Source organism: Mustelus asterias, chromosome 17, assembly GCF_964213995.1.
Source record: "Mustelus asterias chromosome 17, sMusAst1.hap1.1, whole genome shotgun sequence".
Classification (NCBI taxonomy): Eukaryota; Metazoa; Chordata; class Chondrichthyes; order Carcharhiniformes; family Triakidae; genus Mustelus; species Mustelus asterias.
The window spans coordinates 14,259,434-14,277,905 of NC_135817.1; the positions used below are offsets into that span (position 1 = coordinate 14,259,434).

The 18,472-nt window shown below is 46.8% G+C and overlaps 1 protein-coding gene across 1 annotated transcript in view; it reads left to right on the plus strand.

The window, feature by feature from the left end:
- LOC144506340 (complement C3-like) overlaps positions 1–18,472 on the plus strand; it is a 99,881-nt gene that overhangs the window by 66,786 nt on the left and 14,623 nt on the right. Inside the window, exons 11-13 of the mRNA XM_078232313.1 lie at positions 288–434; positions 11,870–11,996; positions 12,954–13,004. Coding sequence (XP_078088439.1) covers positions 288–434; positions 11,870–11,996; positions 12,954–13,004 — 325 coding nt within the window. The remainder of the gene's footprint in view (positions 1–287; positions 435–11,869; positions 11,997–12,953; positions 13,005–18,472) is intronic.

Sequence of the window (18,472 nt, forward strand, 5' to 3'; positions counted from 1 at the left end):
ACAGGGTATTCATGAGGTTGTGAATGGCTGCTAGAGAAATGCAAGCCTTTCTTTGATTTTATAGAACTGAGCTCCTGTGTGATGGCGGGGTGGGGGTGGTATAGGGAAGAATTGTAAGAGGATTGGGTGCTACATTGGTTTACCCTCTGCTACCCAATTTTAATCTCTGTTCAGCTCAGTGCGATTCACGTCGGACAGTGTGTGTAACCAATGTTGCTGCTGATTCCTGCAGTTTAGTTGTATTCTGTATGATACGTTGAGGCTGAAGACCTGATTGTCGTTCACAGTTTCAGATACAACCTGCCTTGTATACAGATAACAACCAACGCGGTCTACGGCTGTCAGTTTTCTCTGAGGCTGTTTCCAATGTCTTTGTCCAAGCTGTGGACAGTCAGCTTTATGGACCCAATAAGGACATGAATACACTTCAGAAGGTGAGAGACTCATTCGGTATATTCAGACGCGTGAATACCTCCTTAACCGAGCACCAACCGTAATTCCCGTGGATTTTCCTGTACCCCTCATTCTATGGCAGATAGAAGCAACATCTATTAAGTGGAAACTGTAGATAAATACACAAATTCAGTCATTTTATCTGGAACAAATAGTTGAATGAAATAGTTGAAATAAGATTAAACTGAGATTTCGTACAACTTGGGGTGACACGGTAGCACAGTGGTTCGCACTGCTGCTTCACAGCTCCAGGGACCTGGGTTCGATTCCCGGCTTGGGTCACTGTCTGTGTGGAGTTTGCACATTCTCCTCGTGTCTGCATGGGTTTCCTCCAGGTGCTCTGGTTTCCTCCCACAGTCCAAAGATGTGCAGGTTAGGTTGATTGGCCATGCTAAAATTGCCCCTTAGTGTCCTGAGATGCGTAGGTTAGAGGGATTAGTGGGTAAATGTGTAGGGATATGGGGGTAGGGCCTGGGTGGGATTGTGGTCGGTGCAGACTCGATGGGCCAAATGGCCTCTTTCTGCACTGTAGGGTTTCTATGATTCTATGAACTTGAAATGAGTAGTTTCTGTGGAAGAATATGTCTGCAAGTAAACTCCAGTGGGTCAGTTACTCTGCTGTGATTTCCTACAGGTGAGTTTGTCATGAACCATACGTCACTGTGTGGAGACGCTGGTGTTGGATTGGGGTAAGCACAGTAAGACATCGCACAACACTAGGTTAAAGTCCAACATTTATTTGGTAGCACAAGCTTTCGGAGTCTCAGGCTCCTTCTTCAGGTGAGTGGGAGTTGTGTTCACAAACATGGCATATAAAGACACAAACTCAATTTACAAGATAATGGTTGGAATGTGAGTCTTTACAGATAATCAAGTCTTAAAGGTACAGACAATGTGAGTGGAGAAAGGGCCAGGCACAGGTTAAAGAGATGTGTATTGTCTCCAGCCAGGACAGTTAGTGAGATTTTGCAAGCCCAAGCAAGTTGTGGGGGTTCCAGAAAGTGTGACATGAACCCAAAACCCCGGATGAGACCGTCCTCATGTGTGCGGAACTTGGCTATCAGTTTCTGCTCAGCGACTCTGCGCTGTCGTGTGTCGTGAAGGCCGCCTTGCAGAATGCTTACCCGAAGATCAGAGGCTGAATGCCCGTGACTGCTGAACTGTTCTCCGACTGGAAGGGAACACTCCTGCCTGGTGATTGTCGAGCGGTGTTCATTCATTCATTGTCATAGTGTCTGCTTGGTCTCCCCAATGTACCATGCCTCGGGACATCCTTTCCTGCAGCGGATCAGGTAGACAATGTTGGCCAAGTCACAAGAGTATGTACCGTGTACCTGGTGGATGGTGGTCTCACGTGAGATGATGGCATCCATGTCGATGATCCAGAACGCTTTGCACAGGTTGCTGTGGCAGGGTTGTGTGGTGTCGTGGTCACTGTTCTCCTGAAGGCTGAGTAGTTTGCTGCAGACAATGGTCTGTTTGAGGTTGTGCGGTTGTTTGAAGGCAAGAAGTGGGGGTGGGGATGGCCTTGGCGAGATGTTAGTCTTCATCAACGACATGTTGAAGGCTCCAGAGAAGATGCCGTAGCTTCTCCGCTCCGGGCTGCATTTGGTTGCATTCTTGGACATACGCATCTCTATCAAGGAGGGTCACCTCAGCACTTCACTGTACCGCAAACCCATAGATAACCTCATGATGCTCCACTTCTCCAGCTTCCACCCGAAACACGTTAAAGAAGCCATCCCCTACTGATAAGCCTTCCGTATACACAGGATCTGCTCGGATGAGGAGGATTGCAACAGACACCTACAGACGCTGTAAGACGCCCTCATAAGAACAGGATATGGCACTCGACTCTTTGATCGACAGTTCCGACATGCCACAGCAAAAGACCGCACCGACCTCCTCAGAAGACAAACACGGGACATGGCGGACAGAGTACCCTTCGTCGTCCAGTACTTCCCCGGAGCGGAGAAGCTACGACATCTTCTCCGGAGCCTTCAACATGTCATTGATGAAAACGAACATCTCGCCAAGGCTATCCCCACACCCCCACTTCTTGCCTTCAAACAACCGCACAACCTCAAACAGACCATTGTCCGCAGCAAACTACCCAGCCTTCAGGAGAACAGTGACCATGACACCACACAACCCTGCCACAGCAACCTCTGCAAGCTGTGCCGGATCATTGACATGGATGCCATCATCTCACATGAGAACACCATCCACCAGGTACACGGTACATACTCTTGTGACTTGGCCAACGTTGTCTACCTGATACGCTGCAGGAAAGGATGTCCCGAGGCATGGTACATTGGGGAGACCATGCAAACGCTACGATAACGGATGAACGAACACCACTCGACAATCATCAGGCAGGAGTGTTCCCTTTCAGTCGGGAACACTTCAGCAGTCACACACATTCAGCCTCTGATCTACGGGTAAGCGTTCTCCAAGGCGGCCTTCACGACACACGACAATGCAGAATTGCTGAGCAGTGACTGATAGCCAAGTTCCGCACACATGAGGACGGCCTCAACTGGGATCTTGGGTTCATGTCACACTATCTGTAACCCCCATGACTTGCAAAATCTCACTAACTGTCCTGGCTGGAGACAATACACATCTCTTTAACCTGTGCTTGGCCCTCTCTCCACTCACATTGTCTGTACCTTTAAGACTTGATCACCTGTAAAGACTCGTATTCCAACCATTATCTTGTAAATTGAGTTTGTGTCTGTATATGCCCTGTTTGTGAACAGAACTCCTCACTCACTTGAGTGAGGAGCCTGATTCTCCGAAAGCTTGTGCTGCCAAATAAACCTGTTGGACTTTAACCTGGTGTTGTGAGACTTCTTACTGTCCTTATGTCACTGACAAGGCCGTAGCTACTGATAGACGGTTCATTGGAAAACCATTGAAAATTTAATCCAAAGAAGTGTGAAGGGGTGTGTTGTGTGAAGTGTGAAGGGGTGTGTTGTGTGAATTGTGAGGGGGTGTGTTGTGTGAAGTGTGAAGGGGTGTGTTGTGTGAAGGGGTGTGTTGTGTGAAGGGGTGTGTTGTGTGAAATGTGAAGGGGTGTGTTGTGTGAAGGGGTGTGTTGTGTGAAATGTGAAGGGGTGTGTTGTGTGAAGGGGTGTGTTGTGTGAAGTGTGAAGGGGTGCGTTGTGTGAAATGTGAAGGGGTGTGTTGTGTGAAGGGGTGTGTTGTGTGAAGTGTGAACGGGTGTGTTGTGTGAATTGTGAGGGGGTACGTTGTGTGAAGTGTGAAGGGGTGTGTTGTGTGAGGGGGTGTGTTGTGTGAGGGGGTGTGTTGTGTGAAGTGTGAAGGGGTCTGTTGTGTGAGGGGGTGTGTTGTGTGAGGGGGTGTGTTGTGTGAGGGGGTGTGTTGTGTGAGGGGGTGTGTTGTGTGAATTGTGAGGGGGTGTGTTGTGTGAGGGGGTGTGTTGTGTGAGGGGGTGTGTTGTGTGAGGGGGTGTGTTGCGTGAAGTGTGAGGGGGTGTGTTGTGTGAAGTGTGAGGGGGTGTGTTGTGTGAAGTGTGAGGAGGTGTGTTGTGTGAAGTGTGAGAGGGTGTGTTGTGTGAAGTGTGAGAGGGTGTGTTGTGTGAAGTGTGAAGGGGTGTGTTGTGTGAAGTGTGAAGGGGTGTGTTGTGTGAAGTGTGAGGAGGTGTGTAGTGTGAAGTGTGAGGAGGTGTGTTGTGTGAAAGGGTGTGTTGTGTGAAGTGTGAGGGGGTGTGTTGTGTGAAGTGTGAGGGGGTGTGTTGTGTGAAGGGGTGTGTTGTGTGAAGTGTGAGGGGGTGTGTTGTGTGAAGGGGTGTGTTGTGTGAAGTGTGAGGGGGTGTGTTGTGTGAAGTGTGAGGGGGTGTGTTGTGTGAAGGGGTGTGTTGTGTGAAGTGTGAGGAGGTGTGTCGTGTGAAGTGTGAAGGGGTGTGTTGTGTGAAGTGTGAGGGGGTGTGTTGTGTGAAAGGATGTGTTGTGTGAAGTGTGAGGGGGTGTGTTGTGTGAAGTGTGAGGGGGTGTGTTGTGTGAAGGGGTGTGTTGTGTGAAGTGTGAAGGGGTGTGTTGTGTGAAGTGTGAGGGGGTGTGTTGTATGAAGGGGTGTGTTGTGTGAAGTGTGAGGGGGTGTGTTGTGTGAAGTGTGAGGGGGTGTGTTGTGTGAAAGGGTGTGCTGTGTGAAGTGTGAGGGGGTGTGTTGTGTGAAGGGGTGTGTTGTGTGAAGTGTGAGGGGGTGTGTTGTGTGAAGTGTGAGGGGGTGTGTTGTGTGAAGGGGTGTGTTGTGTGAAGTGTGAGGGGGTGTGTTGTGTGAAGGGGTGTGTTGTGTGAATTGTGAGGGGGTGTGTTGTGTGAAGTGTGAAGGGGTGTGTTGTGTGAAGTGTGAAGGGGTGTGTTGTGTGAAGTGTGAGGGGGTGTGTTGTGTGAAGTGTGAGGGGGTGTGTTGTGTGAAGTGTGAGGAGGTGTGTTGTGTGAAGTGTGAGGGGGTGTGTTGTGTGAAGTGTGAGGGGGTGTGTTGTGTGAGGGGGTGTGTTGTGTGAGGGGGTGTGTTGTGTGAGGGGGTGTGTTGTGTGAATTGTGAGGGGGTGTGTTGTGTGAGGGGGTGTGTTGTGTGAGGGGGTGTGTTGTGTGAGGGGGTGTGTTGTGTGAAGTGTGAAGGGGTGTGTTGTGTGAGGGGGTGTGTTGTGTGAGGGGGTGTGTTGTGTGAGGGGGTGTGTTGTGTGAAGTGTGAGAGGGTGTGTTGTGTGAAGTGTGAAGGGGTGTGTTGTGTGAGGGGGTGTGTTGTGTGAAGTGTGAGGGGGTGTGTTGTGTGAAGTGTGAGGAGGTGTGTTGTGTGAAGTGTGAGGGGGTGTGTTGTGTGAAGTGTGAAGGGGTGTGTTGTGTGAAGTGTGAGGAGGTGTGTTGTGTGAAGTGTGAAGGGGTGTGTTGTGTGAAGTGTGAGGAGGTGTATCGTGTGAAGTGTGAGGGGGTGTGTTGTGTGAAGGGGTGTGTTGTGTGCAGTGTGAGGGGGTGTGTTGTGTGAAGTGTGAAGGGGTGTGTTGTGTGAGGGGGTGTGTTGTGTGAAGTGTGAGGGGGTGTGTTGTGTGAAGGGGTGTGTTGTGTGAAGGGGTGTGTTGTGTGAAGTGTGAACGGGTGTGTTGTGTGAATTGTGAGGGGGTACGTTGTGTGAAGTGTGAAGGGGTGTGTTGTGTGAGGGGGTGTGTTGTGTGAGGGGGTGTGTTGTGTGAAGTGTGAAGGGGTCTGTTGTGTGAGGGGGTGTGTTGTGTGAGGGGGTGTGTTGTGTGAGGGGGTGTGTTGTGTGAGGGGGTGTGTTGTGTGAATTGTGAGGGGGTGTGTTGTGTGAGGGGGTGTGTTGTGTGAGGGGGTGTGTTGTGTGAGGGGGTGTGTTGCGTGAAGTGTGAGGGGGTGTGTTGTGTGAAGTGTGAGGGGGTGTGTTGTGTGAAGTGTGAGGAGGTGTGTTGTGTGAAGTGTGAGAGGGTGTGTTGTGTGAAGTGTGAGAGGGTGTGTTGTGTGAAGTGTGAAGGGGTGTGTTGTGTGAAGTGTGAAGGGGTGTGTTGTGTGAAGTGTGAGGAGGTGTGTAGTGTGAAGTGTGAGGAGGTGTGTTGTGTGAAAGGGTGTGTTGTGTGAAGTGTGAGGGGGTGTGTTGTGTGAAGTGTGAGGGGGTGTGTTGTGTGAAGGGGTGTGTTGTGTGAAGTGTGAGGGGGTGTGTTGTGTGAAGGGGTGTGTTGTGTGAAGTGTGAGGGGGTGTGTTGTGTGAAGTGTGAGGGGGTGTGTTGTGTGAAGGGGTGTGTTGTGTGAAGTGTGAGGAGGTGTGTCGTGTGAAGTGTGAAGGGGTGTGTTGTGTGAAGTGTGAGGGGGTGTGTTGTGTGAAAGGATGTGTTGTGTGAAGTGTGAGGGGGTGTGTTGTGTGAAGTGTGAGGGGGTGTGTTGTGTGAAGGGGTGTGTTGTGTGAAGTGTGAAGGGGTGTGTTGTGTGAAGTGTGAGGGGGTGTGTTGTATGAAGGGGTGTGTTGTGTGAAGTGTGAGGGGGTGTGTTGTGTGAAGTGTGAGGGGGTGTGTTGTGTGAAAGGGTGTGCTGTGTGAAGTGTGAGGGGGTGTGTTGTGTGAAGGGGTGTGTTGTGTGAAGTGTGAGGGGGTGTGTTGTGTGAAGTGTGAGGGGGTGTGTTGTGTGAAGGGGTGTGTTGTGTGAAGTGTGAGGGGGTGTGTTGTGTGAAGGGGTGTGTTGTGTGAATTGTGAGGGGGTGTGTTGTGTGAAGTGTGAAGGGGTGTGTTGTGTGAAGTGTGAAGGGGTGTGTTGTGTGAAGTGTGAGGGGGTGTGTTGTGTGAAGTGTGAGGGGGTGTGTTGTGTGAAGTGTGAGGAGGTGTGTTGTGTGAAGTGTGAGGGGGTGTGTTGTGTGAAGTGTGAGGGGGTGTGTTGTGTGAGGGGGTGTGTTGTGTGAGGGGGTGTGTTGTGTGAGGGGGTGTGTTGTGTGAATTGTGAGGGGGTGTGTTGTGTGAGGGGGTGTGTTGTGTGAGGGGGTGTGTTGTGTGAGGGGGTGTGTTGTGTGAAGTGTGAAGGGGTGTGTTGTGTGAGGGGGTGTGTTGTGTGAGGGGGTGTGTTGTGTGAGGGGGTGTGTTGTGTGAAGTGTGAGAGGGTGTGTTGTGTGAAGTGTGAAGGGGTGTGTTGTGTGAGGGGGTGTGTTGTGTGAAGTGTGAGGGGGTGTGTTGTGTGAAGTGTGAGGAGGTGTGTTGTGTGAAGTGTGAGGGGGTGTGTTGTGTGAAGTGTGAAGGGGTGTGTTGTGTGAAGTGTGAGGAGGTGTGTTGTGTGAAGTGTGAAGGGGTGTGTTGTGTGAAGTGTGAGGAGGTGTATCGTGTGAAGTGTGAGGGGGTGTGTTGTGTGAAGGGGTGTGTTGTGTGCAGTGTGAGGGGGTGTGTTGTGTGAAGTGTGAAGGGGTGTGTTGTGTGAGGGGGTGTGTTGTGTGAAGTGTGAGGGGGTGTGTTGTGTGAAGGGGTGTGTTGTGTGAAGTGTGAGGGGGTGTGTTGTGTGAAGTGTGAGAGGGTGTGTTGTGTGAAGTGTGAAGGGGTGTGTTGTGTGAAGTGTGAAGGGATGTGTTGTGTGAAGTGTGAGGAGGTGTGTTGTGTGAAGTGTGAAGGGGTGTGTCGTGTGAAGTGTGAAGGGGTGTGTTGTGTGAAGTGTGAAGGGGTGTGTTGTGTGAAGTGTGAAGGGGTGTGTTGTGTGAGGGTGTGTGTTGTGTGAAGTGTGAGGGGGTGTGTTGTGTGAAGTGTGAAGGGGTGTGTTGTGTGAAGTGTGAGGGGGTGTGTTGTGTGAAGTGTGAGGGGGTGTGTTGTGTGCAGTGTGAGGGGGTGTGTTGTGTGAAGTGTGAGGGGGTGTGTTGTGTGAAGTGTGAGGGGGTGTGTTGTGTGCAGTGTGAGGGGGTGTGTTGTGTGAAGTGTGAGGGGGTGTGTTGTGTGAAGTGTGAGGGGGTGTGTTGTGTGCAGTGTGAGGGGGTGTGTTGTGTGAAGTGTGAGGGGGTGTGTTGTGTGAAGTGTGAGGTGTGTTGTGTGAAGTGTGAGCGGGTGTTGCATTCTCTCAAAAAAGAGCATGGAGTTGCCCTGGTCCTGGGCAATATTTATCCCTTAACACCACAAGAAATAGATCAAGCCATGATTACATTTCTGTTTGTGGGATCTTGCTGTGTACAAATTAGTTGCCATGTTTCCTACATTACCATGGTAACTACACTTGAAAAGTGCACTTCATTGGCTGTGAATTGCTTTGAGGCATCCAGGAATCACGCAATGTGATATTTAAATGCAAATCATTATTTTTTTCCTTTTCATTTTCTGTTAGGCAGAACTAGGAGAGAAATATTAAAGGTTACAATTTTAAAGGGTATTATTGATTGTGCAGATGAGGCCTTGTGGTGCAGTGGGTAGCTTCCCTGCCTCTGGCCAGTAACTCCAGGTTCAAATCCCATCCCAGGTTCAAATCCCACCCCAGGACATGATGGCCAAGGAAGTAGTATTCACATTGCAGCCAAGCATTTTGAATGTCAACCTGCAAACCCTTCCAAACATACCAATGGCAGGCGGTAAGGGTGGGAGAGACTCCTGGTCAGCCATGCCTGATGCGGAGTGGCCCCCACTCAAGCTATACGCCCCTGGCAACAGACTAGCGACCTGTTCCAGAAATTACTAGCTATGGAAACAGATGAAAGTCTACCTTAGTCCACCTATTGGTGCAGGAAGGGAATTGGGAAAATTAATTGAGAAGAAGAACCTGGGGATAGAGGCGTACAAATAACTGAAGGTAGCAGGACAGGTGTGAGCTGTTAATATTGCATTCAGAATTCTGGGTCTCTATAAACACAGACATAGAGTATACCAAGTTATAATGAATCTGTAAAACACACTGGTTTAGCCTTGGCTCGGGTACTGTGTCCAATTCCAGGTGCACCTCAATCTACCTCTTCAGACTGGGACATCCTCCCCTCAGGGGCCAGGGAGCTCTGCCCCTCCCACCCCACTGGCCTACCTGACAAAGAGACCACTGCCCTCCTGGCTCCTCCTTGGGCATCCCCATCTTGCCTTCCCCAGGATCCTTGGTATTACCTGAAGTGTGGTACTGAGAACTAGTCTCAGGAATGGCACTGCATTACCTGTTCTGGCCACAACAGCGCCATACCTGGAGGGACTGGGGCGATGTCAGCTCATGTGATTGGCTGACAGCTCTCTGAGGCAGGACTTCCATCACCTGCCAATGGCCTGTTGGAGTCAGCCGAGATGCATTCCCCACCACCTCTCAGGATGACTGGCGCCAAACACTTCCTGAAAATTCAGGCCAATTAAAAATTGTTCCTATTTGTAGAAGGGTTGAGAACCAGAGGGCACAGATTTAAGGTGATGGACAATCTGCTTTCGCAGTAAGAACATAAGAAATAGGAGCAGGAGTAGGCCATCTGGCCCTTCGAGCCTGCCCCGCCATTCAACAAGATCATGGCTGATCTGAAGCGAATCAGTTCCACTTACCCGCCTGCTCCCCATAACCCCTAATTCCCTTATCGATCAGAAAACTATCTACCCGTGATTTAAACATATTCAACGAGGAAGCCTCCACCACTTCAATGGGCAGAGAATTCCAGAGATTCACTACCCTCTGAGAGAAGAAGTTCCCCCTCAACTCTGTTCTGAACCGGCCCCCCCTTATTTTGAGGCTGTGCCCTCTAGTTCTGGTTTCCCTTCTAAGTGGAAAGAATCTCTCCACCTCTACCCTATCCAGCCCCTTCATTATCTTATATGTCTCTATAAGATCACCCCTCATCCTTCTAAACTCCAACGAGTACAGACCCAATCTGTTTAATCTCTCCTCATAAGCTACACCCCTCATCTCCGGTATCAACCTGGTGAACCTTCTCTGCACTCCCTCCAAGGCCAATATATCCTTTCGCAAATAAGGGGACCTTATTTGGTTAAGATGTGGAATACATTGCCCAAGTGTTGTGGAGGCAGATTCAACCAAGGCTTTGTGACAGAAAATATAATACTTCTCAATATTTTCCCAATATCACTGTGGTATACTGCCAAACAGGCTTGTGTGTGTGAGGGTGTGACTAATTTAATTAGTCTGGAAATAGTTGGACTGCAAGGTTAAAAACATCAAAAATGGGTTAGGTGTGAAAGCAAATGTTTTGAAATGGAGATGAGCAGGGTTAAAGAGGAATACTAGTGATGAATAGAAAGGTGGAATACCAGCTTGAAAATAAATTTGCATTAGGAAGATGAAGGAGGTGTATTTCAAAAGGAAATTGTGTAATTGGTAAAGATCTTAAAGCAAGTATTAAATTTATTTTTACCCAAAAGCAGTAGCTATAAAAGAAGGAAAGATCTGTCTGTTCTAGGAAAGGAAACTTCTAAAGTGAGGCAATAGCAATAGATTTAAAGGTGAAAGGGGGAAAACATATTTAAAACGAGATTAAAGGCTGCATAAATGGATGTGGTCATGAGATCTTGAAGCGCATATGTGCTGAAAACAGAGCTGTGAAGAAAGAAGCTTGCAGCCGTCCTCAAAGAAGCCAAGTCTGCGAGGTTTTAGTACAAGTGTTAGCTGTCAAGTCTCGGATGAGAGTGGGAGACAGCAATGTAATATTTCCCTAAAGCAACAGTGGACACTTGTGGTTATATTACTGGAATGTGGTACAGATTAAAATCTATGAGGACTATTGCCTAAAAGGGATTTTAACAAGTAGATTCTTTGGAGGGGGGGAGGAGGGGGGGGGGGTGGAGATTGTGTAACTATTATTAAACACACAAGATTACATTTACACAGTTAAGTTTTGTTTCTTTAAAACTAAATGTTTAAATTTAATATTTACAATCTCCAAGAGTGGTTTGAAATTTCTGCTCCTGACTTCAATGCACATACCTTCTCATTATAAAATACAAATTGCAAATTGTTGTGATAGCTTGTCCAAGTTTCCCTTCAGCATTTGAGCAGGCCAGTAATTACCATCTGCCATATCATTACAGGTTTCAAAAGGAAATTAGATCCTTATATTAAGAGGAAAAATAGCACCTTTGGGGAAATGGAAGGGGAGAGGGGACTAGCTGAGTTGCTCTTGCGGAGATGGACCTAATGGTCTCCTTCTGTGCTGTAAATATTCAGTAATTCAGTTATTCTATGATTGCTGGTAAAAGTCACAGATAATGAATTCACAATTTCCCTTAAACCAATTGAGCGCATGATCTCCCCAATCCTTTTTATCCTGGCACAAGAGATCTTAGATCTTGCTGGCCAAAGATAATGAGAGCCAGTGATCTTTGCTTTCCAAAACATTCAGTGGAACACTCTCAGATCCAAATAAATTTTAAGAGCCTGTCGCATAAAGGGTTAACATGTATCTGAGAAAAGAAATCACACAGATAAAACCCAAAACCAGGAAAACCACCTCCCTGCCAGCTATCCCCACAACGCCACTGGCATGTCCCAGATAGAGATTCAAACTCATTCGGTGAGATTTTCCAGCCATCCACGCCAACAGGATCTTCCGGCCCCCCGACAGCCCACTCCACTATGGGTTTTGCAGCGCCAAGGGTGCATTCAACGGGAAAGCCCATTTTTTTGGTAAATCCCACCCATTATCTCCCATTCCCAAACATTTCCTTTGCTCTGGGAAACCATATGAATAATTTAAAGCCCTCATGAAGACAACATCTCACCTTCCTCAAGAAACTCAGAAGGTGTTCCATGTTTTCCCACTTCCACCTTTGACTTCAGACAATAAAAACAGGCCACCCTTTGAACTGTCATCACCTTCACTTTGTTTACCAGCCTCCCATCCTACATGTTAACAGATTCAATCCCCCAAGTAAAAGTTATAACCTTAAGCACATGAACCATGAAACTGGACATTTTTTGCGACAAAAGTAACATATATTTTCTCTGAATAGGTTTTCTACAGAAAGGACTTTTATGACTTTGGCTCTTCATATGGCGGTGGACGAAACACTATCGAGGTCTTCGAAGATGCTGGGCTGCGTTTCATCTCTGATCTCATGGAAGCAACGGAATTGCTTGGTAGAAAATGCTTTTTTATATCATTTAAAAGAAGTGATTATGCAGAGTACTGAGAAGCACCTTTTATCAATAGGCCATCCCAAAGAGAGAGTGCTACACAATGGGTATGAGTTTCTGCTCAGTCATGTGTTACTTCTGATGTGATGGTTTTCCCTTAGGACTATTGAAACATCAACAGGAGGAGGCCATTCTGCCCCTCGAGTCTCCTGCACCATTCAATTGTATCATAACTGATCTGCAGCCCCAGCTCCAGTTTTCTGCCTTTGCCCCATATCCTCCCTCACCTTACCAAGGTGCAATTGCAGCTTTCAACAGTGAAAGCTGCAATTGCACCTCTGACTGAAGTCTATTTTCCCTTTGGACTTAACCACACTCCATACAAAATACAGCCCAATGTGCCAAGGCTCTTGTCTAAAATAGCAAAGGGAGGAGATATGGATCACAGCAAATGCCTTGCTATGGAAGGATTATTTCAGGACAGTGCCTTACCAGGGAAGACTAACAAAGCGGGAGTGTGCACTATCTATAAGAGCTCAGTCAGAATAACTATGTAGCCACAAAGGGTGCAGTTGGACACAGGAAGGGGTGCAAATGAGTTGGATACCTTATACCCCTATTATACCTCATGCTCTATATACAGTGCTATGTTGAAGTCAGTGGAACTGAATACCCAGCGTATCTAAAACAAGTGACCCATGTTACACTTGCTGAATTTTTGTGGTTCTGGTTGTGGTGGAATATTCAACTGTGAAATAACAGTCAGAACAACATCACCAATATTTCTAATAAACACTGGCAGAGAGATGGCGAGGCCCATCAAGTGGGATTGTTAAATCACATCTAACATCCCAAACCCTTCAGTCGTGACAAACCCATACAGTTCACAGAGAAAAGTGTCAAAGTCAAAGCAACAACTTGCAGAAAAGTTATTGTTTTAAATAATCTGATTCATTTCAGAAACAACCAGCATTCCATGGAAAAGAGGGCCATTAACACCACCCAGTGATGGTAAGAACTGTTTTATAAAATACTTTAGAAACTAAACATTAACTGGGACATGATGATTGGACTGACGTACTTTGTGGACTCCAGTGAAAAGCATCCTGAACACAGCCAATGTTATGTCTGACCCGTGGCTGTTGGGAGCTAAAACAAAAAAGGTTGGGGAGGTTTTGTTTCTCATTTTCCACTAGTCACCTGATCATCCTGAGGAAAGTATAAAGTGCAAAAATCTATTTGTAGAGCATCTTGGTCTATGATCGTCAAATTCATTTCAACTTCAAGACATTTTGACTAAATTATAACATAAGCAAGACCAGGGCCTTGGGAGATTTTAAAATTTCCCCTGACATTGTTGGTCAATGGTGGAGGGAATGGATATTTGTGGATGGGGAGCCAATCAAGCGGGGCTGCTTTGTCCTGGATGGTATTGAGCTTCTTCAATGTCGTTGGAGCTGCACTCATCCAGGCAAGCGGGAAGAATTCCATCCAACATGGCTCACGCGACTCCTTTCATTTCACCTACATTTGAAGGTACAGTTCCAAACTATGATAATCTTATAAACCAAATAATATTAATCCTAAAACAGAATAATCATATAAATCTCACACGTGTAACACAACGTTCTGAAGGCTAGTCTCAGAGCTATCTAGGAAAAAACGAACTCCGGATAAATCTGAATACAGAAGTCTCTGTCATTGGTGGCACAGTGGTTAGCACTGCTGCCTCACAGTGCCAGGGACCCGAGTTCAACTCTGGCCTCGGATCACTGTCTGTGTGGAGTTTGCACGTTCTCCCCGTGTCTGCATGGGTTTCCTTCAGATGCTCTGATTTCCTTCCACACTCCAAAGATATATAGGTTAGGGAGGTTAGCGGGGTCAATACATGGGGTTACAGGGATAGGATGGGGAGGTGGGCTGAGTTAAGATACTGTTTCGGAGAGTTGGTGCAGCCTCAATGGACCAGTTGGCATCCTTCTGCACTGTAGGAATTCATAGAAACATAAAAACTTGGAAGATAGGAGCAGGAGGAGGCCATTTGGCCCTTCAAGCATACTCCGCCATTTATTACGATCATGGCTGATCATCCAACTCAATAGCCTAATCCGGCTTTTTCCCCATAACCTTTGATCCCATTCGCCCCAAGTGCTATATCCAGCTGCCTCTTGAATATATTCAATGTTTTGGCATCAACTACTTCCTGTGGTAATGAATTCCACAGGCTCACCACTCTTTAGGTGAAGAAATGTCTCCTCACCTCCGTCCTAAATGGTCTACCTTAAATCCTCAGACTATGACCCTTGGTTTTGGACTTCCCCACCATTGGGAATATCCTCCCTGCATCTACCCTGTCTAGTCCTGTTAGAATTTTATAAGTCTCCATGAGATTCCCCCTCATTCGTCTGAACTCCAGTGAAAACAGTCCTAACCGAGTCAATCTCTCCTCATACATCTGTCCCGCCATCCCCTGGTAAACCTTCGCTGCACTCCCTCGAGAGCAAGAACATCCTTCCTCAGAAAAAGAGACCAAAACTGCACACAATATTCTAGGTGTGGCCTCACCAAGGCCCTGAAGAATTGCAACAACACATTGCTGCTCCTGCACTCGAAACCTCTCGCAATGAAGGCCAACATGCCATTTGCCTTAATTACTGCCTGCTGCACCGCATGCTTACCTTCAGTGACTGGTGCACAAGGACACCCAGGTCCTGCTGCACACTTCCCTCTTCCAATTTACAGCCATTCAGGTAGTAACCTGCCTTCTTGTTTTTGCTTCCAAATTATACTGCATCTGCCATTGATTAGCCCACTCACCCAACCTGTCCAGATCATTCTGAAGGATCTCTGTATCTGTATTTCAGTTCACCCTCCCACCCAACTTGGTATCATCTGCAAACTTTGAGATTTAACATTTTGTTCCCTTATGCAAATCATCAATATATATTGTGAATAGCAAGCATGATTTCCCCTTCATAAATCCATGCTGAGTCATAGAGGTTTACAGCATAGAAACAGGCCCTTCGGCCCAACTTGTCCATGCCGCCCTTTTTTTTTAAACCTCGAAGTGAGTCTCAATTGCCCGCATTTGGCCCATATTCCTCTATGCCCATCTTACCTATGTAACTGTCTAAACGCTTTTTAAAAGATAAAATTGTACCCGCCTCTACTACTACCTCTGGCAGCTTGTTCCAGACACTCACCAGCCTTTGTGTGAAAAAATTGTCCCTCTGGACACTATTGTATCTCTCCCCTCTCACCTTAATCCTATGCCCTCTAGTTTTAGATTCCCCTACCTTTGGGAAACGATATTGACTTTCTATCTGATCTATGCTCCTCATTATTTTATAGACCTCTATAAGATCACCCCTCAGCCTTCTACGCTCCAGAGAAAAAATCCCAGTCTATCCAGCCGCTCCTTATAAATCAAACCATCAAGTCCCAGTAGAATTCTAGTAAATCTCTTCTGCACTCTTTCTAGTTTAATAATAATGTCCTTTCTATAATAGGGGGACCAGAACTGTACACAATATTCCAAGTGTGGCCTTACCAAGGTCTTGTACAACTTCAACAAGACGTCCCAACTCCTGTATTCAATGTTCTGATCAATGAAACCAAGCATGCTGAATACCTTCTTCACCACTCTGTCCACTTGTGACGCCACTTTCAAGGAGCTATGAACCTGTACCCCTAGATCTCTTTGTTCTGGAACTCTCCCCAATGCCCCACCATTAACTGAGCAAGTCCTGCCCTGGTTCAATCTACCAAAATGCATCACCTTGCATTTATCTAAATTAAACTCAATCTGCCATTCGTCAGCCCACTGGCCCAATTGATCAAGATCCCATTGCAATCAGAGATAACCTTCATAGTTGGTCCACTATGCCACCAATCTTGGTGTCATCTATAAACCTACTAACCATGCCTCCTATATTCTCATCCAAATCATTAATATAAATGACAAATAACAGTGGACCCAGCACCGATCCCTGAGGCACACCGCTGGTCACAGGTCTCCAGTTTGGAAAACAACCCTCTACAACCACTTTCTGGCTTCTGTCATCAAGATGTGGAGATGCCGGCGTTGGACTGGGGTAAACACAGTAAGAAGTTTAACAACACCAGGTTAAAGTCCAACAGGTTTATTTGGTAGCTTGTGTGGCTTTTGCTACCAAATAAACCTGTTGGACTTTAACCTGGTGTTGTTAAACTTCTTATTCTGTCATCAAGCCAGTTTTGTATCCATTTAGCGAGTCATAGAGGTTTACAACATGGAAACAGGCCCTTCGGCTCAACTTGTCCATGCCGCCCTTTTTTTTAAAACCCCTAAGCTAATCCCAATTGCCCGCATTTAGCCCGTTTCCCTCTATATCCATCGTACCCATGTAACTGTCTAAATGCCTTTTAAAAGACAAAATTGTACCCGCCTCTACTACTACCTCTGGCAGCTTGTTCCAGACACTCAGCACCCTGTGTGTGAAAAAATTGCCCCTCTGGACACTTTTGTATCTCTCCCCTCTCACCTTCAACCTAGTTTTAGTCTCCCCTACCTTTGGGAAAAGATATTGACGATCTACCTTGTCTATGCCCCTCATTATTTTATAGACCTCTATAAGGTCACCCCTCAGCCTCCTACGATCCAGAGAGAAAAGTCCCAGTCTATTCAGCCTCTCCTTATAACTCAATCCATCAAGTCCCGGTAGCATCCTAGTAAATCTTTTCTGCACTCTTTCTAGTTTAATAATATCCTTTCTATAATAGGGTGACCAGAATTGCACACAGTATTCCAAGTGTGTCCTTATCAATGTCTTGTACAACTTCAACAAGACGTCCCAACTCCTGTATTCAATTTTCTGACCGATGAAACCAAGCATGCCGAATGCCTTCTTCACCACTCTGTCCACCTGTGACTCCACTTTCAAGGAGCTATGAACATGTACCCCTAGATCTCTTTGTTCTGTAACTCTCCCCAACGCCCTACCATTAACTGAGTAAGTCCTGCCCTGGTTCAATCTACCAAAATGCATCACCTCACATTTGTCTAAATTAAACTCCATCTGCCATTCGTCAGCCCACTGGCCCAATTGATCAAGATCCCGTTGCAATTGGAGATAACTTTCTTCACTGTCCACGATGCCACTAATCTTGGTGTCATCTGCAAACTTACTAACCATGCCCCCTATATTCTCATCCAAATCATTAATATAAATGACAAATAACAGTGGGCCCAGCACTGATCCCTGAGGCACACCGCTGGTCACAGGCCTCCAGTTTGAAAAACAACTCTCTACAACCACCCTCTGGCTTCTGTCAAGAAGCCAATTTTGTATCCATTTAGATACCTCACCCTGGATCCCGTAAGATTTAACTTTATGCAACAACCTACCATGCAATACCTTGTCAAAGGCCTTGCTAAAGTCCATGTAGACAACATCAACTGCACTGCCCTCATCTACCTTCTTGGTTATCCCTTTAAAAAACTCAATCAAACTTGTGAGACATGATTTTCTACTCACAAAGCCATGCTGACCGTCCCTAATCAGTCCTTGCGTCTCTAAATGCCTGTAGATCCTGTCTCTCAAAATACCTTCCAACAACTTACCCACCACAGATGTGAGGCTCACCAGCCTATGGTTCCCAGGCTTTTCCCTGCAGCATTTTTGAAACAAAGGCACAACATTTGCCACCCTCCATCTTCAGGCACCTCACTTGTGACTATCGATGATTCAAATATCTCCGCTAGGGGATCCGCAATTTCCTCCCTAGCCTTCCACAATGTCCAGGGACACACTTCATGAGTTCGCAGGGATTTCTCTACCTTTAAGACTTCCAGTACCTCCTTAAGACTTCCAGCACCTCCATCAGACTCTGTCTGATCCTGCCACTGCTTTCTAAATGCTCTGCTATAAAGTCCTTAATAATGGATTCGAGAGTTTTCCTCACTACCGACATTAAGCTTACTGGTCTAAAATTCCCTGTTTTCTCTCTACTTCCCTTTTTGAATATTGGAGTGACATTAGCTACCCTCCAATCTGCAGGGACTGTTCCAGAGTCTATAGAATCCTGGGAGATGACCACCAGTGCAGCCACTATTTGTAGAGCCACTTCCTTAAGTATACTGGGATGTAGATTATCAGGCCCTGAGGATTTATTTGCCTTCAATGCCATAAATGTTCCCGATGTAGAGATGCTGGCATTGGACCAGGGTAAACACAGTAAGATGTCTCACAACACCAGGTTAAAGTCCAACAGCTTTTGCTACCAAATAAACCTGTTGCACTTTAACCTGGTGTTGTGAAACTTCATACTGTAATAAATTTTCCCAGCACCATTTCTCTACTAATATTGATCTCCCTCAGTTCTTCCCTTTCACTAAATCTTGCATTCTCCAACATATTCAAACAGGACGGTTTGCACCTGAACCAGAGGGGCACCAATATCCTGGGAGGGAAATTTGCTAGAGCTCTTCAGGGGGGTTT